The sequence below is a fragment of the Dermacentor andersoni genome, chromosome 11 (assembly GCF_023375885.2).
Source record: "Dermacentor andersoni chromosome 11, qqDerAnde1_hic_scaffold, whole genome shotgun sequence".
NCBI classification, from domain to species: Eukaryota; Metazoa; Arthropoda; class Arachnida; order Ixodida; family Ixodidae; genus Dermacentor; species Dermacentor andersoni.
This window is the reverse complement of record NC_092824.1, coordinates 88,281,838-88,303,202: the sequence shown is the minus strand read 5'-3', so window position 1 is coordinate 88,303,202 and position 21,365 is coordinate 88,281,838. Positions and strand designations below refer to the sequence as shown.

At 45.4% G+C, this 21,365-nt stretch overlaps 2 protein-coding genes across 3 annotated transcripts in view; both read right to left on the bottom strand.

Annotated features, from left to right (window-relative positions):
• The window catches only part of LOC126517872 (calcium-activated chloride channel regulator 1-like), a 46,844-nt gene extending 43,171 nt beyond the window's left edge, over positions 1 to 3,673 (bottom strand). The window contains exons 1-2 of one of the 2 annotated variants that reach the window (XM_072285388.1): positions 3,487 to 3,673; positions 756 to 1,360 (exon numbers count right to left, since the gene is read on the bottom strand). The gene's annotated coding sequence lies outside the window, so the exon portion shown is untranslated. The remainder of the gene's footprint in view (positions 1 to 755; positions 1,361 to 3,486) is intronic. The other variant, XM_050167685.3, reaches the window with a different exon arrangement.
• Positions 3,674 to 6,144: 2,471 nt separating this feature from the next.
• Positions 6,145 to 21,123, bottom strand: LOC140214288 (uncharacterized). The gene is made up of 4 exons (XM_072285669.1): positions 19,621 to 21,123; positions 16,056 to 16,213; positions 15,362 to 15,529; positions 6,145 to 7,033 (listed from the first exon to the last, which is right to left on the bottom strand). Exons 1-4 carry the CDS (start codon positions 19,790 to 19,792, stop codon positions 6,755 to 6,757), a joined length of 777 nt encoding a protein of 258 aa, XP_072141770.1. The 5' UTR covers positions 19,793 to 21,123; the 3' UTR covers positions 6,145 to 6,754.
• Positions 21,124 to 21,365: the final 242 nt, after the last annotated feature.

Sequence of the window (21,365 nt, the reverse complement as noted above, 5' to 3'; positions counted from 1 at the left end):
AGCTTTTCCTCCGGCTGTCATGACGTCACGTCACGTGGTTGCGCTAAAGGTCAATGGTGGCTGCCCGGTCGCGCCCAAGGGCTGAACTGAGTGATTGCAATATGCAACGCATAAAAAGCCCCCTCCCCCCGCATCTGTAATACGCTGATCTGACATGCCACGGGTGTCTTAAAACATTATATGTATATCTCATTTGTTATGTCTATGTACCACCTAGTGAACCACTACTAAAGTTACTGCTAATGCCTCAAAGAGACTCGATATAGTTTTCACACCTATTTACAAAGTTAAAATACTTTTCACTGGATCACTCATTCAGTGAGTCATTGCAATAGCGGCATTAGAGGTTGCATTCTTAAAGGTATCGAATAGACATAACTCAGACATACATATACATATAAGACACACAATGCTGTGAAACCGCTCTTTCCCGTTCGCGCCCATTTTTCGCTGTCTCCCTTCCAGACATTGAACTCTGTTGTCTCAATAAATTAACTCGATTTGAATTTAGCAATGTTCAACGGCCCACAGGGCACAGCTCGGCTTTCAAGAACGCTACGTAGAAACGGTTCCAAATTAGTTTCCGCACTTTCTACTCCTCTGAGGTGAAATGAACAGTACGTGAACATAGTACGCGCCTAGGACTAAACTGGTATTTTCCTTCCTCCAAACAATGCGCCACAGCCGCTGATTTACCACACGCTTCCGCTTCTGCGACTTCACAGTTAATTAATTTCCTAGCTTCATAAACTCACTTTTGGATATGTGGCGTAAGCAAATCCACCTAGCACACGGAAGCACTCCATCGCTCTCGTTGCGCACTCGAGGCCTGAGCAATGGCGCAGCCGGTGACGCCATCGCGTGAGTGGCGAGTGACCCGCCGCCCTGGCGGTGATCACTGGTAGGGGCCTCGCTGTACTTCCGGTTTCCGCCCTCGCTTCCGTCGGGCGCATCTTTTGAGTTCGCTCGAGGCCTGAACGATGACGCAACCAGTGACGTCATCGCGTGAGTGGCGAGTGACCCGCCGCCCTGGCGGTGATCACTGGTAGTGGCCTCACTGTGCTTCCGGTTTCCGCGCTCGCTTCCGGCGGGCCATTCTTTTGTGTTCGCTCGAGGCCTGAACCATGACGCAACCAGTGACGTCATCACGTGGGTGGCGATGGACGCGCCGCCCTGGCGGTGACGATTGTAAGCGCTAGTGCCATCTGTCACGGCGTACTCGACGTCCTTGTAATGGACGCCCTGTTCTGTCGAAGAGACCACCGTTCCTGTGACTTCAACCGTGAACAACCCTGAGGCCGCTAACGCCAGGCAAGTGATTTGGGTTACGAGGCTCCATCTTCCGCGACGGTGCATCCTCCTGCGTGGCAGATGCGTGCCGGTCAGTTTCTAACAGACAAAACATTTGACTCATTTTTGAAGTCAATCAATCAATCAAGCAAGCAATCCTATTTTGCCAACTACACAACAAACAGACACATAAAGGTCGGACCCCACAACCAAGAGGCTGGACTAAACACCTGTATGGTATCTTTCATGAGCACGAATTAAAGAAGTGAAATATTCACAAGATGCAAGGTAATGCATATTACGCAGTTACATGATTACATATACGTAACTGTATATAATAGATAAATTATGCAATACATAGAATACATTATCAGGAACATAAAACATACTCTGAAAGTACAGAATCGTCGAACGTGAACCCTGCTGATTTATTCTCGCGTATACGATTGGTTAATTTACTGATTGATTTAACGTGACGCATTAATTGCGGCGGCTTCTGAATTTGAGCCTTTATTATACCCTTATGACTAGTTTTTTTTATCTTCGCGCTACACTACTGTAATAAATGTCATTGTTTTACTTTACGCTTCGCGAACTGTCATCTCGTTCTTCATTTCTTCAACTTTCACGTTTCCATCTCTTCCTTCTTAAAGTGTAGGTAAGCGTCATATATATATATATATATATAAGTTGTGTGCGTGTGTGCGTGCGTGCGTGCGTGTGTGTGCGCGCGTGTGTGTGTGTGTGTGTGTTTGTGTGTGTGTGTGTGTTTTCAAGCAGAATAATAATAATAATAATAATAATAGCAAAGCTCAGCTCATAAGAAATTTCATCTCACAGCTTAATTGCAGCGGACATAGGAAAACATACATCTCTGGGCTTTAGAGCTTGAGTAATAGCAAATTGATATATCATTGCCCGAGATTGCACAAACTTGCACAGTGTTGCACGAGGTCTGTACTTGCACTTCTAGATGAACGTATTTTGCAAAACAAAACAAAAATGAGTGTTCTGCTAAATCTGCAGCACAGATATTCGAGCTATGAACATGCCCAGCCTCAGCAGTCGCCCTCATTACAAGTTACCATTGCTAACGTAAACTTTCGAGTTTCGTATAGGAATGAAGGACACAGAGCACAAATGAACCACGTTGTTCACTGAATGTGCGCCCCTTAGCCTAGCAACTGAAGTGCACAAACACGAATGATAAGTAGTGAGATTTTGACTTTTGTCATTTCAAATTGCAACATTCTGTCCCAAGGTGAAATATGCTTCAACGCGCTCCTAAAGCGCTATTTTCTTTAGGCTTCTTTCTTTTTTTTTTGACCGATTTGTATCCTTTTTCGACACGCATTTATTGGCGAAGCCAGCGGAACTGGACATATAGTCCAGATCTGACAAAAAAAGTGCCATGCGTCCCGGCGTAACCCTCATTTTGGAGCTCAGTTACAGAAATTGCAGAGTCATTCCTTCAGCTGACCGGACCACGCCATTCTGTTTAGTTTGAGTTGGTTTACTGAAAAGCTGCCAAAAGCCGTTCTCGAAAACAACAGTTTCACGAAACGTTGCAAACACAGTCGGCCAGCTAGCCATGCTAGGTCTCATTAGCATTTGGCAATGAAGCGGAAGCGAGAGCTCTCCTCAGCCGAACAGAATCTCGTCCATGGCAATGGCCGCGAAGCGTGTCAGTCGGCGTCAGATTGCCGTATCCTCAGTCTCAAGCAAGATTTGGGGCGAAAGCTCAAGCACAGTATCACGTGTAATCTCTCAAGTACAGTCTCCTGGGTAGGCTCACTTGTGTTCCCACGGTTATCCTCATGTGCAATCTCTTGTGGAGTCTCAAGTACAGTGGCATGTGCAGTCTCAAGTGCAGTTTCATGTGCAGTTTGAAGTCAATCTTCGAGTGAAGCTTCAAGTGCACTTTCACGTGTATTCTCATGCGTAGCCTCGTGTTAAGTCTCGAATGCAATCGCAAGCGTAGCCTCATGTGCAGTATCAAGTGCAACCTTGAGCACTAGAGCATGACTCGTAGCCTCCATTGCACCGCCGGAATACTGCGAAATGGAGCGCCGCCCTTGTGGCATCAGTGCAGCGAGCAGTTTTGAAATCTGTCTCTTACGAGTATTATCACATGGGATGCCTTTCGAAGGGATGTGTAATACGACTATACTGAAGTACTTGAAAACGATCGGTTACCTTTGATGAAGACGGCGAGAAGTGCACCGATGGCAACGCCTCGTCTCTGGAACTCGCCTCTTGCCGCAGGTGAACGCGGTTCGACTTTTTCCCAGACTCGCATGGGAGCACGCACTATCGCCACCCGGCATGCGGCGTGTTTGCCGAGAGCAAAGAACGCCGCTCTCTATCTGTATGTCACGATAGCGGGAAAAGGACCGCGCCGGCGGTCGGGAGAGTGTATCGCTCGCCTGGTGAGATCCCTTTCGTGGCCCCTTAAAAGCGCGAGAACGTGAACGCGCGCCTCTTAAAGGGGTGCTTGAGCTTCGCGACGGGGATCTTCGGCGACTCGGAACTGCCTCGGCGTTCCACCAAAAGAGGCGAAAAGTTCCGCATTCCCAGTGATTGTTTTAACCAGGCCTTTGTGTAGCAGCACACGTAGTCTTACCGGACGAGCGCCGCTTTTTCTTAATCCAATTAGTCTTATTTTCAATTAAGTAAGCGCTTTTCGTAATTTTCTGTGCGCGTGCACACACGAACGAACGCACATCCTTTGTTACAAATCATTTGTGCTTAAGGACATGAATCCTTCAATGGCAGCGGTCCTTCAGATTCCTTCAATCAGCGGCTTTGAGTGTTCATGCAGCCTGTTTACGCGCATGTGTGCGTGTTTGTGAGGCGTTCAAGTACACGTAGGAAAGTTGGAGTTGCATACAAACGACTATCTGAAATAAAGTACATGTGACTTGCACTGACGTCATCATAGCCGCCATGTTCGAGGACCAGCACGCTGAGAAGCCGTGTCTGTTGGCGTTCCCCGCGATGGTTCTGCCACGCTTCTGGTACAGACGTCAGCAGCGCGTTCCGATCGCATTTGTATGACATTCGGAGCAGATTACCCGTGGCCATGACCCGTGGCAGTGAGTATGACACACTAGCCGCCATGTTGGAGGACCAGCGCTGTGAGAAGCTGCGTCCGTGACGTCACGAGCAACCTATCTATAGCCGGCGACAACTTACCTCAGAATGCAGTGGGAAACACACCAAGCTGTACAACTCGATGGGAACTTGTACAAATGCACCGGCCAATCAACGTTCGCTGGTTTACGTTGCGTCAGCGGAGGCGAACTTATTTCAATATCCGTATCCTCAGGAACTATGTTTCTAAGCGCGGAGTCACAGATGGCAAGCGCAGTGCAATTTTCTCGACGGACATGTCTGACTGAATTGTTCAGTTGGTCTCCGAATATAGTTGAAACTTCGCGATTCGTGTTATCGCTCGCATCCCGCATAGGTTGTTCCCCGCTTCGTCTGTCATTCGTCCTCAGACTCAGTGTTGTTCCCAACGTGTGTTTAGGCGTTGCGTTGTATCGCATGTTTGCTAACGCAAACAAGAAATAAAATCTACGCTCCGACCATCAATGTCTCGCTACTCACTGTTTCTGCGACACAAGTCCAGCACCTGTTCCTTGTACAGATATATTGACACATGGTTTCCCGTCCTTACGCAACTGCAAGCAACAGGGTCCCGAGTATGCATAACTTCCTTGTGGCGCCGAAGCCTGAGAAGCTATCTGTGCGCGGCCTTTCCAGGCACATTGCTTGTAGCACAGCCGTCGCGTATCGGGTCGCGCACTGATACGGTCTCCGTATATTCGCGCCTTATCCATTTGGCGGCGCGTAACAGCACCCGCTTCCGCCTCATTACGCTGAACTGCGACGGCTGAAATGCAGGTGTGCGCAGTTTGACGAAGGCCAAATCACTTCCTTTTTTAATTGAAGCAGATCCAAGGAGTTGGAATCTACATACAGCGAAGTTTTGCGTGAATGCATAAAGAGTCGAAACACGAGTACACGCAAGCACAAACACACACACAAGCGCGGACGCACACAATTTACACCGTGCATTTTGTTAGGGGGAGTTGCTGACTACTAGCGAGCACGACGGAAGCCTTGAACGAATTATGGTTTCAGAGGCAGCAAGCTCATATACGTACGAAATGCAATTCGAATCCATTCTATCCGCAAGAAGCGTTTACTTCCTCATCACCGTGCAGCCGCGAATGCGCGAAGAAGAGCCTTCTAGTTCTTTTATGGCGATAGCAATTATATGGACACTCCAAGCGAGTTCTTGACGTCACCGTTGCCGTGAGGTTCCGCATATATTTAGGTATAAGCCTGCTATATGACATGCAGTATATGCACAACATTCTATCACTAATGCTGATACCAGGTGTTACATTCGTGACAAAATTACTAAACGAGTTGCGGGGCGCTCGGCGCCGAATGCCAACTAAGCTATTTGATACGCACGCGCTGTCGCGCGAAAGTTTTGAAGCGTTTGAAGGTTTAGATGCTGCGGTAGAAGGCCCAGGAAGGACAGCCCACTCCTATACCACTCCTAGAGAGAAAGAGAGAGATCCTTGGTTGTGGGGGTGGGTGAAAAGGGGGGCTGAGTACAGCGCGATAACTGTCTCTCAGAGAGGACACCTCAACCGCACGGCACAAGGGAGAGGAGAGAGAAAGGTGGGGCTCCGAGTGCCTCTCCCCCTTCCCCCTGTGGCGTCTGCGGGAGAGGGCAACTGCAACAGGAGAGCAAGATGTCAGTGGCCGCTCGTGCCTCTGGAGACAACACAGACATGACGGATAACTTATACTTCTTTTATAGACGTGCTCATTACGCCTCTATTCATTACGGAATTGCGCAACGAAGCAATAAGCACTACCTTAATATTCTCATTTCAACATATACCTATAGCTATGCGCCTTCAGGCGCATATCGTTCATTTACTAAATCGAATAGCTTTCTAGAAGCGAGGGGCTATTCGCTTACATTCACAAGTGAAATCATCGCCGTTGGCTTTTGCGCAATGTTTCCTTGCGCCAGTGGTCATGTCAGTCAAGTAGGACGATGCCTGTCCGATGAAGTCCTCGCTGAGGCTGTTTTAATCAAAACAGGAAGGCCTTTGAATAAAACCGGAAGTCTTCGAAACATGAACAACAACCCAAACAAACCATAAGTCGCCACAAAAAGGAAAGATCGTCCAAAGGTAAAACGTCACAACTAAAACCGCGTTATAAGAAAACTAACGCCAGCGAATAAAGAAAGGAAACACTAAAACACTTCCCCTGGGAATAAAATGTTAGTAAAGTAGAACAACAAAAAAAGAACCAGTTTACTGCACTTTACTGCAATATGCCCGTGCAAAAAAAAAAAGTGAGATGGCGTGCAATAACGTGCGCTTATAGCCCATCGCTGCTGCCGCAAAGTGGGCGAGATTCGTGCACGTTACTGCTGGTAGCCCTGGAATGTGTAAGGTGGAGGCGGGGATCTTGGAACGCCCATGGCCGCCGGATGCTGCGGACCCGGCCCTGGCGGGCTAACCGGGAAGGTGGTGCTGCTGGCAACGGTGCTGTACGCCGGTGGGCCTGCGGAGTAAGGCTGTAGCGTTTGGGGCTGGTACCCGAACTCGTCCTCTTCGCGGTGCGGCTCGAGAACAGGCGACCAGGTGCTGGGGGCTCCTCCGCGGCTACTCTGCGTGGCCGCAGGTACGCCAGGTGGCCCGACCTGCGTCAAGTTAGAGAAGCATCTGTTTAGAAAAAATAATTATGCAAATCCGATGGTGAGGCACATGCTGGAATCAATGTAAAACGATTTTTTACAGCGAATTTGTTAGCCTCTAGTTGGTTGGCATTTTTCTCCGCGTCGACCTCGCGCAAAAAAAAAAATACCTTCAGCGATTGAAGCGAAAAGTGCATAATTATTTGGTGTCACGCATAGACCATACAGCACATCATTCGTTTAAATAAAGAACAAGCACAAAACAAGCATCCAGACAACATCATTTCCCGGTAAGATTTCGACGTCGCCCCGTCGCAAGCAGCCGCGTCGACGTGGGGAGTGACGTCACTAGCCCGTCATACACAAAAGAACCAACCTAGCAACTGATTTCATTGTTGCTGCAGAACCGCTATGGGTAGGCAACGCATAGTTAGGGCTCCCGAGGAGCAGCATGAGTGCGAGGAGCGGCAAAAGGAAAAGAAACGGCAATAAGACCAGTGACGCCGTGCTGCGACTAGTCTTATCGCCATGGATTTCTAGCACAGGGCCAGTCCGTACGCCCACATTCGCCAGTGGCTGAATGCAGTTGTATGGTGGCTTCCAACAGCTTCGCTGGACATCCACTTTGGCAGGGCCGGGATGGCGGGTCAATTTCTTTAAATCGCTGAAGGTTGTTGTTCTTCTTGTTCTTGTCCTTGTTCTTGTTCTTGTCCTTGTTGTTCTTCTTCTTCTTGTTCTTGTCCACGTTCTTGTTCTTGTCCTTGTTCTTGTCCTTGTTCTTGTCCTTGTTCCTGTTCTTCTTGTTCTTGTCCTTGTTCTTGTTCTCGTCCTTGTTCTTGTTCTTGTCCTTGTTCTTGTCCTTGTTGTTCTTCTTCTTGTTCTTGTCCTTCTTCTTCTTGTTCTTGTTCTTCTTCTTGTTCTTGTCCTTGTTCTTCTTCTTGTTCTTCTTCTTCTTCTTGTTCTTGTCCTTGTTCTTCTTCTTGTTCTTGTACTTCTTCTTCTTGTTCTAGTCCTTGTTCTTCTTCTACTTCTTCTTGTTCTTGTCCTTGTTCTTCTTCTTGTTCTTATTCTCCTTCTTGTTCTTGTTCTTCTTCTCGTTCTTGTTCTTGTTCTTGTCCTTGTTCTTGTTCTTGTTCTTCTTCTTCTTGTCCTTGTTCTTGTCCTTGTTCTTGTTGTTCTTCTTCTTCTTCTTGTCCTTGTCCTTGTTCTTGTTCTTGTCCTTGTTCTTCTTCTTGTCCTTGTTCTTCTTCTTGTTCTTGTTCTTCTTCTTCTTGTCCTTGTTCATCTTCTTGTCCTTGTTCTTGTTCTTCTTCTTCTTGTCCTTGTTCTTGTTCTTCTTCTTGTTCTTGCCCTGGTTCTTGTTCTCGTCCTTGTTCTTCTTCTTGTTCTTCTCCTTGTTCTTGTCCTTGTTGTTGTTCTTCTTCTTGTTCTTGTCCTTGTTCTTCTTCTTGTCCTTGTTAATATTGTTCTTCTTCTTGTTCTTGTCCTTGTTCTTCTTCTTGTCCTTGTTGATGTTGTTCTTCTTCTTGTCCTTGTCCTTGTTCTTGTTCATGTCCTTGTTGATGTCGTTCTTCTTCTTGTTCTCGTCCTTGTTCTTCTTGTTGTTGTTGTCGTTGTTGTTGTTGTTCTTCTTCTTCTTGTCCTTGATCTTCTTCTTCTTGTTGTTGTTGCCCTACTTCTTCTTGTCCTTGTTCTTCTTCTTGTTGTTGTTGTTCTGCTTCTTCTTCTTGTCCTTGTTCTTGTTCTTGTTCTTCTTCTTCTTCTCGTTCTTGTTCTTCTTCTTGTCCTTGTCCTTGTTCTTGTTCTTCTTCTTCTCGTTCTTGTCCTTGTGCTTGTCCTTGTCCTTGTTCTTGTCCTTGTTCTTCTTGTCCTTGTTCCTGTCCTTGTTCTACTTCTTCTTCTTCTCGTTCTTGTTCTTGTTCTTGTCCTTGTCCTTGTTCTTGTCCTTGTTCTTGTTCTTGTCCTTGTTCTTCTTCTTGTTCTTCTTCTTCTTGTCCTTGTTCTTCTTGTTCTTGACCTTGTTCTTCTTGTTCTTGTCCTTGTTCTTGTCCTTGTTCTTCTTGTTCTTGTCCTTGTTCTTGTCCTTGTCCTTGTTCTTCTTCTTCTTCTTCTTCTTCTTCTTGTTCTTGTTCTTGTCCTTGTTCTTCTTCTTGTCCTTGTTCTTGTTCTTTTTCTTCTTGTCCTTGTTCTTGTTCTTCTTGTTCTTGCCCTTGTTCTTGTTCTTGTTCTCGTCCTTGTTCTTCTTCTTGTTCTTGTCCTTGTTCTTGTCCTTGTTGTTGTTCTTCTTCTTGTTCTTGTCCTTGTTCTTCTTGTCCTTGTTGATGTTGTTCTTCTTGTTGTTCTTGTCCTTGTTCTTCTTCTCGTCCTTGTTGATGTTGTTCTTCTTCTTGTTCTTGTCCTTGTTCTTGATCTTGTCCTTGTTGATGTCGTTCTTCTTCTTGTTCTTGTCCTTGTTCTTGTTGTTGTTGTTCTTCTTCTTGTCCTTGATCTTCTTCTTGTTGTTGTTGTTGCCCTACTTCTTCTTGTCCTTGTACTTCTTGTTGTTGTTGTTGTTGTTCTTCTTCATCTTGTCCTTGTTCTTGTTCTTCTTCTTCTTCTCGTTCTTATTCTTCTTCTTGTCCTTGTTCTTCTTCTCGTTCTTGTTCTTGTGCTTGTCCTTGTCCTTGTTCTTGTCCTTGTTCTTCTTCTTCTTCTTGTTCTTGTCCTTGTTCTTCTTGTTCTTGTCCTTGTTCTTCTTCTTGTTCTTGTCCTTGTTCCTGTCCTTGTCCTTGTCCTTGTTCTTCTTCTTCTTCTTGTTCTTGTTCTTGTCCTTGTTCTTGTTCTTCTTGTTCTTGTCCTTGTTCTTCTTCTTGTTGTTGTTGTTCTTCTTCTTGTTCTTGTCCTTGTTATTCTTCTTCTTCTTCTTCTTCTTCTTCTTCTTCTTCTTGTTCTTGTCCTTGTTCTTCTTCTTGTTCTTCTTCTTCTTGTCCTTGTTCTTCTTGTTCTTGTGCTTCTTCTTGTTCTTGTCCTTGTTCTTGTTCTTGTCCTTGTTGTTCTTCTTGTTCTTGTCCATGTTCTTCTTCTCGTCCTTGTTGTGGTTGGTCTTCTTGTTCTTGTCCTTGTTCTTCTTCTTGTTGTTGTTGTTCTTCTTCTTGTTCTTGTCCTTGTTCTTGTTGTTGTTGTTGTTCTTCTTCTTCTTGTCCTTGTTCTTGTTGTTGTTGTTGTTGTTGTTCTTCTTCTTCTTCTTTTTGTCCTTGTTCTTCTTCTCGTTCTTGTTCTTTCCCTTGTTCTTGTTCTTGTCCTTGTTCTCCTTCTTCTTGTTCTTCTTCTTCATGTCCTTGTTCTTGTCCTTGTTCTTGTTCTTCTTCTTCTTGTTCTTGTTCTTCTTCTTCTTGTTCTTGTCCTTGTTCTTCCTCTCGTTCTTGTTCTTGTTCTTCTTCTTCTTCTTGTTCTTGTCCTTGTTCTTCTTCTTCTTGTCCTTGTTCTTCTTGTTCTTGTTCTTCTTGTTCTTGTTCCTGTCCGTGTTCTTGTTCTTGTTCTCGTCCTTGTTCTTGTCCTTGTTCTTGTTCTTGTCCTTGTTCTTCTTCTTCTTGTTGTTCTTGTTCTCGCCCTTGTTCTTGTCCTTGTTCTTGTTCTTCTTCCTGTTCTTGTCCTTGTTCTTCTTGTTCTTGTTCTTCTTCTTCTTGTCCTTGTTCTCTTGTTCTTGTCCTTCTTCTTCTTGTTCTTGTCCTTGTTCTTCTTCTTGTCCTTGTTGTTGTTCTTCTTCTTGTTCTTGTCCTTGTTCTTCTTCTTGTCCTTGTTGTTGTTCTTCTTCTTGTTCTTGTCCTTGTTCTTCTTCTTGTCCTTGTTGTTGTTGTTCTTCTTGTTCTTGTTCTTGTTCTTCTTCTTGTTGTTGTTGATCTTCTTCTTGTTCTTGTCCTTGCTCTTCTTGTTGTTGTTGTTCTTCTTCTTCTTCTTCTTGTTATCCTTGTCCTTCTTCTTGTTGTTGTTGTTCTTGTTGTCCTTGTTCTTCTTGTTGTTGTTGTTGTTCTTCTTCTTCTTGTCCTTGTTCTTCTTCTTCTTCTTGTTCTTGTTCTTCTTCTTGTTCTTGTTCTTCTTCTTCTTCTTCTTGTTCTTCTTCTTCTTGTTCTTGTCCTTCTTGTTCTTGTCCTTGTTCTTCTTCTTGTCCTTGTTCTTCTTCTTCTTGTTGTCGTTGTTCTTCTTCTTCTTGTCCTTGTTCTTCTTGTTGTCGTTGTTCTTCTTCTTCTTGTTGTTGTTCTTCTTCTTCTTGTTGTTGTTGTTCTTGTTGTTGTTGTTCTTCTTCTCGTTCTTCTTCTTCTCGTTCTTCTTCTTCTTCTTGTTGGTGTTGTTGCTCTTCTTCTCCTTCTCCTCCTTCTTCTTCTTCTTCTTCTTGTTCTTCTTCTTGTTCTTCTTCTTGTTGTTGTTGCTGTTGTTGTTGTTGTTGTTGTTCTTGTTGTCGTCGTCGTTGTTGTTGTTCTTCTTCTCCTTGTTGTTGTTGTTGTTCTTCTCCTTGTTGTTGTTGTTGTCGTCGTCGTCGTCGTTGTCGTCGTTGTCGTCGTCGTTGTCGTCGTCGTGAGGACGCACCGCGAAGAATCCCAGCCAACTAGAGGCTAACAGCTTCGCTGTGAAACAAAAGCAATATACGCGCGATAACACGTTGCACTGACGTCATCGGAGTCGGCATGTCCGAGTAGTAGCACGGCGAGAACCATCGTCCGTGACGTCCCGTGAAAACAGCATCGGCGACATCATTCGAAAAAGGCTTTCGATACAAGATAGGCGTATCGTGCGCCGATCGATAACGTTCGTGACGCACGTTAGCCGCTGAGAAAAACAGCACAGCCACCGGGAGAACGTAAACACTGTGCGCGTGTCAATATGTGCCTGGGGGTTCTGCTCGTCTCTGACTAAACGCTGTGTTTATGATCGGTCCGGACGGCCGTCCAGGCCGGATGGGCGTATAGCTAAAGAATGCTTTTATTTGTAGCAATGACGTCCATTTTCTCAAACGCTCCTCGACTCGAAGCTCTTCTGCCACCCCGAGTTGAGCAGAATGCCCACCCTTCGTCTAAAGAATTCGCTACGCTTCTCAAGAATTGCGGTGTTGTGTCAATAAAACGCAGTGGCCATTTCTGCCGAGGAGAGGCGCTGCTACCCAATTTCTCTAAAACTAAAAATTCGCAAACGGCTATAGGGGATGAAGGCGGTAACATCTTCGAAGAAGACGATGCACTGCAATGCATCACACACGTTATTAGGGATACATTCGGTATGAAAGAAAGCGTAGCTGAGACTGGAACAGATCCCGCCACAACGGAGAAGCTTCAGAAACAAATTTAGCATGGAAACATCTACTGGAGAATAAAAAAAAGCAGAGGAAGATGCCCCTAATAACACGGCCGCAGGACCCGATGTAATTCTAATACAGGTAATAAAAAAACCTGTGTCACATGAGCAAAGCCCTCGTGAGTAATGCCATAGAGCCATAGAGCAATAGAGCATGTGATTAAAACAAACAATATTCCGGTTGGATGGCGTGAAAGCAAGCTGAACCTCATCTACAAATGCAACGGTGATAAGGATAGGACGAGTTCGCACAGGACGGTTATGTATACAGTAACGTCGGTGATATACCGAATGGCAATGCTAGCAAAATTAGAACGGTCTAAGTGGGTGGAGAAAAATAATGTAATGGTGGAGCTACAGAATGCTTTCATGCTACGCAGACGCTTAGAGGATAAAATGTTTGTACTAACTGGGTGGGTACAGATATCAGTAGCTCATCATAGACGTTTATGGATAGCATTTCACTACGGCGCACCTCGTAAGAAGATTGTGGTTTCGGCACGTAATACCACAGAATTTCTTTACTTTTATTTATGGATAGCATTTCTAGATATTAAGGGAGCCTATGACAACGTAGACAGGGAATTATGGAATATTCTCAAGCAAGAAGGCATATATGAAGGTTTCGTGGAGCTGCTGAGGGAGGTGTATAGAGACAGCCGAGTACAGATTGTATGGGAAGGCCGAAAATATAATGAAGTGGTGGAAATTCACCAAGGGCTGAAGCAAGGATGTCATCTGTCTTCATTGTTGTTCACGCCTTAAGAGGAAGCTTTAGCTCGGGCCCAACTCCGACGCGGCCTATTCAAATACATGTAAAAACGCAAAAACGTTTTTCTGAGATAACCCCTGGACCTATTTTAATGAAATTTGTTGCATTTGAGAGAGAAAGTTGAATTCTAGTGACTGTTGGAAGCGGAATGTTGATTTAGGGCTTGAATTTTGTTAAAAAGATTTTCGAATATTCAGAAGTTCGAAAAGAATAGAAGCACGAAGTTTACAAACTAATAGCTCTGCATCAAAAACAGATATCGCGATTCTGTAAACGTCATTCATTAGACCATTCAAAGCGCACAAATTTGATATGTCATTTTACATCTTACGTGAATTTGTTACGTTATTTACGAGGGTTTTGCAAAAGTTGTAATAACACATTGACACATTTTTTGAGGGTCATGTGTAACATATCAATTTTGTCCGCTTTAGATGTGCTATCAGATACAATTCACAGAATTGCTATATCATTTTTTCTTGCTGGGTTACGGAATTGTAAACTTCATAGTTTCGTCTTCTGAAAATTAGCGATTTTTGCCAATTTTTTATTAAAAAATGACAACCTAAATCGAAAATTCAAAACCAACAGTCACTAGATTTTAAGTTTCTCTTTTAAATGCAGCAAACCCCGTCATATTTGGTGCCGTGGTTGCCGAGAAAAATGAATTCTCCTTTTACATGTATTTAGATAGGAGCACCCGAGCTAAAGCTTCCTCTTAAGTTAACGGCGTAGAAACACGACAGAGAAACAGTGAATTAGGGTTTAAGTTATGCTACATGCGTAATGGGCAAAGTGTACAACATAAGGTCCCTGGACTGATTTACAGACACTTGTCAATATGTGTGTCAAAGCAGCGACAAATCTAGGAATGGAGAAATCTAGCCCAGAGAAATCTGGAATTCTGATTTTTTTTATGAAGAAATGGGTAATTACGTGGTATCGATTCAACAGCAAATTACACCGATGGCCAAGCAATATAGATACCTATAGGCGTATGCATAAACGAAGGAAAGGTTCAAGCACCCGCCAAGATAATCTGAAAATAAAAGGAAAGCGGAATGCAGCAATAATGAAACAGAGCACTTTAGGGCCACAATAAATATTAGGTCGTGTGTGGAATCTGGGAAACCGCAACGGTGGTAGTTCTAACGTTCGCAAATGCCATTCTGAGCCTAAAATCGGATGTCTGTCAGGGTTGGAAGTTAACCAGAGATCGGTAGGACGGTTTGTTTTGGGAGCCCACGATAAAACCACGGATGAGGCAGTGATGGGTGACATGGCTTGGGCCTCTTATGAAGTCAAAGGAGTTTAGAAGAGAGACCTCAGGGACCATGGATGAAAATAAATGAACGGCTAAAATACCCAAGTATCTGTACCTTAAAAGCGTGAACACAGATTGGAGGGAGAGGTCAACAAAGTTGGCAACAGGGTAATTGAAAGTGTAAATAGACAACAAGAAGTCATCGAAAAGAAAGTGAAAGAAACAGAGACGGCGAATCGGATGCAAATAATGGAAACAAAAAAAAACATGAAAATTTACAAAAATGGGAAGAAAGAAATTAGGAGGAAAAATGTGTATAACACAGAAGGTAGTGCCTTCCTATTTGAGGCGCGAGCTTGTTGCCTGAAGACAGAGACATACCGGAGCAAATATTCGCAAGAAGATTAGCCACGTGTCCGCTGCAGCAAAGATCAGGGGACCGCTCAGCACATCCTAATGGAAAGCGAAGGTATTTAGGGTCAATAATGAGACTCGTAGTTAACGCACACCTTCCAGGAGCGCTTGGATTTAAAGTCGACGGAAGCATCAACCGGTCAGCAGTCGAGATAAGCAAGAGACGTTTAAAGTATTGGCGGTAGAAAAAAAGCAGACAGAAAGCTGATACCACCGGATCCGTTACAGGGATACGTAGCGGTTTAAGCTAGGCAGAGAAGTTTTGAGGAAGAGAAAAAAACTAGATGTACACTAAAATGCTATAGTTAAAATCCTGTATAGCTTAACTGATTAACTCAAGCAGGCTTGGTGACGATTTGTCACCATCCCCTTTCAAGGGGGACGCCGATAGATCATCATCATCATCATCATCGTCGTCGTCGTCGTCGTCGTCGTCGTCTTCGTCGTAAAGCTTTCCTTCCTCGATAGAGGTGAAGTGTGGAGTGTGGGAACGTTCCAGAATACGGGAGTGAGTCTGCGTCAGTAAATTCGCCGCGCAACTTAGTAACGCGGTGCATACCTGTGGCGAACCGAATGTTGCCAGGCGCGGGAAGACGCTGGCGTAGGTGGTTGACGTGGGCGCCGTTCCGGACGCGTTCCCGGCCCTCACGCACAGCAGTCGAACGGGGCTTCGGCGCTCGCGCTGGTCTGTCCCGTCGGTCGCCGGTGGTAGCAGGCGTTCTCGGGACTGCGAGGTTGTGGAAACAAGATTCGTTATAAACAGCAGCTCGAACGCTATAGGCGTTCGATCGCGGACCCTGTAGCCAACACACGTGGCAATAACGTACAGACGCATATTAGGTGTCTCGAACCTCTCTTCAGTCGCTACAACATTGATGAACGGTTGATGAACGGTTGATGAATGTATCGAAGTAGCACAGTTTACTCCCGAAGCACTCCGGACTCACTTATGAAAGAATCCAGGCGGTAAGATCGTTTTCGGTGCACTTACTAGAGAGTTTTCATGATTGCAGAGTAATTAAATCTCGGCAAGGCTGTTGTAGTCAGACATGTTGCGTTATTTTTATAAAAAAAGGAATTCAATCCGCGACTTACAGTCTATTCACGAGTAATACACTCGCAACGGGCATTAGGAGAAAGAAAAAGAAAACTTATCCGCTGTCTTTACTGACGGGAGGCATTACACACTCTATACAAACAAGTGTGATTAGCACTGCACGTGTACCGAAGAGAAACCAAGCAGGAACACTAACCCTCGAAGACCGATCACGCCGCCGCAGTCTCACCGCTCGGACGGGTCCGCGCGAGAAGCAGCAGAAGTAGACGGCCGTGGCGCACAGGGTGACCATCAGACCGACGGTGCCGAACCAGAAGGCCAACTGTGTCAGCAGCGACGTGTTTTCGAGCCAGCCTGCGTGTCGGCAGACGGCACCACAGTGCCCCACATAGAGCCGGGCGTCTGTTCACTCTCAGTGGCCAAGCAGAAGGCGGCGACGAGGGCGGCGGGCGCCTCCGTCTCGGCGAGCAACAAGCGATTTCAAGCATGACTTTTTTAGGCTTGTAGCGCAGCTCAGAAAGAGCAAAAAGGAAGATGGAAGGGATAATGAAAGAGAACGGAGAACAGAGTGAGCGCCTACTCTGGTCTCCGTCCCCTTTCGTTACCCCTTCCACTTTCCTTTTTGCTCTTTCTGAGCTGCGCTACAAGCCTAAAGAAGTCATTACACACCAACTCGCCCAAACTGCCACTCTTTCGATTTCAAGCATGTCACTACGATACAGATTTCGCTACTAAGAACAGTGGTGGCGTCTACAATAGAGTTTCGAAAAAAGAAACAATGACTAGAGGGAACTCGGGCGTCCGTGTCTACTGGAGCTGTAACTGTCGCGGTTCAGCCACGACGGGCATGATGGACGGTACGTGGATTTGCGTAAATTTCGTCCTGCTGGCTTCAAACGGCCTTGCGACTCTGCGATTCGATCATTTTCGACAAACTGCTAATTTGCGTCATAAGTGGCAAGAATTCGCAATGATTACGCCTACGCATGTGCCCAACGACTATGGATGCGTTTAGGATACAATAAGTGGTCAGAAATTTAGCGAGATATATAACCTCGCAAGAACGTTTGAAGACAAGCGCGAAGATTATAGACAGCTCCATACACTAATCATCATATCCCACACCGTACACCATTAATAAAATATATCCAGAGAGGGAGATTAAGATGGACTGCAATGATTGTAATGGCATCATTGGAATCAGACATATGCTGGTGGGGTGTCCCGCGGCTCTCCCCAACCTCGTTGAAGAATGGACACAGTGGGAGAAAAGGATTCAAAGCCCATTGTTTCAGGACCAACTAAGGGCAGTCCAGAGGGCCCGTGATGTCGCTGAAAGGCTTGGCCTGACAGTGCCAACGTGGGAGCGGCCCGCCTTGGCTTGAGAAGTCGAGCCTCCGGACCTCATCACAATTAAAGTTTGCACACACACACGCACTAATCATCATTCCTATGGTAGCCGAGCGATCGCAGCGCAAGAGTTCACTGTTGTAATTTTTGTACGAAACTATGCTATAACCTCATCACCCCCCCTCCCCCTCTGAGCATGAATAATATAAACCGATATCGAAGGGCCATGGTTTCACCGCACAACGGATGGACGAAAGGACCGCTAACGTCGTGGCCGCCAAACTAGAAGAAACCCGGACGCTACACTATAGAAAAATTTGCCCGTTTTGGGGCTTATCCTGTCCGTAATAATATTCGTTGTCAATATTGCGTGCGTATCTTTCCTTCAACCACTGTCCATCAATACTTGATAAAAGTATTGAATGACCCTGCTTTAACGCCGCACTCCCAGTACCGCCATTTCACGATTAGCAGGCACGTACCAACGTGACATCACGCCCTTGACAGTAAAGGATATAACATGCACTGTTAAAGAAGGAAGACAGATAAAAGAGATATGTTAAAGACAGATAAGGGACCAGATAAGTTCCAGATGGCGTCAGAAATGTTTTAAGCTATAGTGGTCCGCACACGCCGCCAGTATGTAACTTCATCCAACATGAGAATATTGTGGGTAGGTCATGAATAGGTCGTATTTAAAACGTGGTAGGCTTGGAATGCTTCTGGTTCCGCATTCCCTTCCTGCGCATGCAGCCAGCAAAGGCATCGCCTTTGGGATTTGGTTTGTTCCTGTTACCCAGGGGCAACCGACACTGGAGCGTGGATTTGGGCTGCACGTGTTTGTTGAAATGTTGCTCCTTCTGCTCTTTTGGCTCCGAATAGCCTTCCATGCATGAGCCCATGTGAGCCTGTCAGGCAAAAGACAGCTCAATCACATGATCAGGTTTCAAGTCGCTTGTCTTTTAACGACTAATACGTTATAACCATGAAAAAAAAAAGCTTTTTTTAATATTGAGTAGTGCCCAGAACATGGCGTGTATGACATTTTTCCGGATCCGCAATCGCTTCCGGCGCATGCAGTATAAAATCCATAGCCTTCGAGATCTCCCTAATCACATTGCATGCAAATGCTTGCATCATTGTATGAGTTATTAACCTGTGTACCGTGCCTCCTTCTTGAGGTTATGTATTTCCTCTATTCTTTGCGACCTTTTATGCACTCATATTCTTCCAATCATAAAATTTCCTGTATTAATTACAATATATATAGCCTTCTGTATACAGCATATTATTTACAGGGAACAAACTCTGGTGCTAGTGTACACGAAAGTGGCAAGTAAGGCAATTGAGGCAGCGATAAAATGGTGGCCAGTACATGCCTTTGCTAAACGTCATTCTTCCGACTTCGAAAAGTTTTGTGACGTTGGCAGATCGATCATTTTTAGCGTCACATTCGTTACGACTGCAAGCCGCGCAATGATAGGCAGTGTACAAATCCACGCCTCAACGATGGTCGCCTCCTAGTGAACAAAACAAATCTCGATGGCTACGCGTTTGCTAACTGTGTGCGCCGGAAGCAACTGCAGAGCCAGAAACGCGTCATAGACGCCATGTTTTTAGACACCACCTATTTAGCACGTGCGCAGAACCGTTCTGCCCTCATGCATTTACACTGCCTTCGGTATCGGCTCCGCTTGGCGAGGAACCAAAAGGCGTGCATCAAGCATCTAGTTGACTGACAGAACGAACGTCGCACGGAGTAGACAGACGCGCGGAACAATTTGATTTCGTGCTGCGAGGCACCACTCTATGTTAATACCACAGAATGCATACTGATGGCATGCATACTTTGTAGAAATGCGCCTGTAGGCTTTCTGTAAACGCGCTTTAAAGCTAGGTTTTCCTTACAAACACTCCCGGATTTTCCTGGCCGTGGTTGCTGGGTACTGCTGCCTTGGCGAAGAGCTTCTAATTAAATATACATACATAACTGAATTATCTGCTCGGTGGCGGAATCGAACCTCAGTCCTCCACCATAGGAACCCGATGCTCTATGCATTAGGTCACCGTAGCCCAGAATGATCACGCCAACGCCAACATCAACCAGTTCTTAGAAGTGAGGGCCTCGTGCTTCACATTGCGTAGCATAGGTGGGCGAGAGCACAGGGGCGCGCATCAGTTTCCTTTACGCCAAAGACGCAAGACTGAAATGGGCAAATTTATAGCATTTGATTAACCACTTCACGATGGATTCGCTTCATACAGCTTCCAAATTGTGGATCGGCATAATCTCTCTACCTTTTTTTATGGGAGTTATTGCTTCCCGTCTCGGTCCCTTCGTTCTTGTGTGAAAAGCGCACAAGTTTTATGCAGCCGCTTCTGTGGAAGTAATAACACACCAACACACTGACCATCAGGTTTTGGAGACGGCGCGCAGGTCGGCGTGGGACTTTGGCCACCGCCCTCCGTCGCTGGCACAGGTGGGAGACGCGTGACGGGCAGCCCGCCATTTTGCGCCATCGCGTCCCAGGCGAAGCAGGCGGCCAAGATTGCGATGATCGTCAGCCGCGTCTTTGCAGACATGTCTTCTGAACTCTTGCGAGATAACGGAAAGAGCGCGTTAAATGTGGAATGTGCGGAGCATTAAACACCGATGTTTCCTTAGTGAAGGTACAGCCTTCGTCAAAAGTATACGGGCCACCGCATGGCTTTCCCATACGTGTCGTTCGACTTCGCGGTACGGTTCCGGTAGCGCTCCTGGTACTCCAAGCCTCATGGGGATGAGTATCAGAGTTATTGTTCATTCCCAGAGCGTCGTAACATAGGGTATACCGCAGGAGCTCCCGTAAACAGCCTGTATATAGCCAGCCTCGCGATTGCAAGAAAATCAATCCGCACGCTATTAACAAAGATCGTACCTTACATGCATACAACGGTCATCGTACCACAATCGAGTACGATAATTGTACAAATGATAGAACCATGCAGTACCAAACTAAAATAGAGAGGTAGTTTCATTATATCTGCAGAGGTTATCATAGCGGCATGTTTGGCGTGCTACTCTAGAGGAAATGGTGAGGGATGAAATAAACGAACTGAGAAAGAAAACAAAACTAAACGCGCACAATACCAACAAATACGCGCGAGCGAAAAGCACTAACCCAAAAAGTTCGTTGACCTCACTGACAGCTGTACCTGCAGGAATGATACAAGCGCTTTAGTTGAGCGCAGCTCAGATCCAGGGCACTGCCTAGATGAGCTGAAGTAGGTTACCGGCGTTAACTCGACGCCAACGCTCTTGAAGTAATTAGCATACCGATCAATTCCAGGTCGCGATGGAGCCAAGTATAACATGAACCTTTAAAATATTATTTCTGTTCATTTACGTGTCCTGATTATCTACATGTACTGCAGAAGCATCAAACTAGGGTTGAAAAGCTGAAAAAATCAAGTTCCAAAAAAAAATAAATTGGAACGTGTGTGCACGTGCTAACTTACTTATTAGCACACCTGAAGTCGGGCTTTATAATAACGATAAACCAAATTATCACTCTCATTTGTTTATATTTTGCTAGTTCTTCTCGCAGTACGCCTGTCCACGACATTACGTGAGCTCACTTTTCCGATTCGTTCACTGCAAAAGTCATTCGCGGGCATCTTTTTTTTTTTTTTTTCTTGCATTCACGCTCTGCTATGTGCAAATCGCGAAACATACCAGCTATGACGCAGCTGTGCTTTGCAAGAACGCACCAGCGCATATAAGAGCATTTTAGAATGTCAATATACGAAAGAAATTGACGATCACCTTGAGTAGCAGCCCCAATAATGCTCCCGACTGCTTCTTATTCTTTTTTAAAGAACGCGTAAATATTATTTGATATTGAGAGTTGCGCGTAACGTGGTTAAGTGCCTTCAATTTCACCCGACAGGTTCCACTGAAACGCACCTATCATTGCCCCTCAACTAGGTCGTCAGTACGAGGACTAACTGACGATCAGCTTGAGTACCGACGCATTCACCTTCCTACTTGATTCGTTAGCTTAAAACCAACTGTGAAAGTTTTTGCCACATGAAAAATTGCACGCAACACAGACCAGTGTGACCTCAACCGTTCTACCAATATAACTTATTTATAGGCTGTAGAATAAAGAAATTG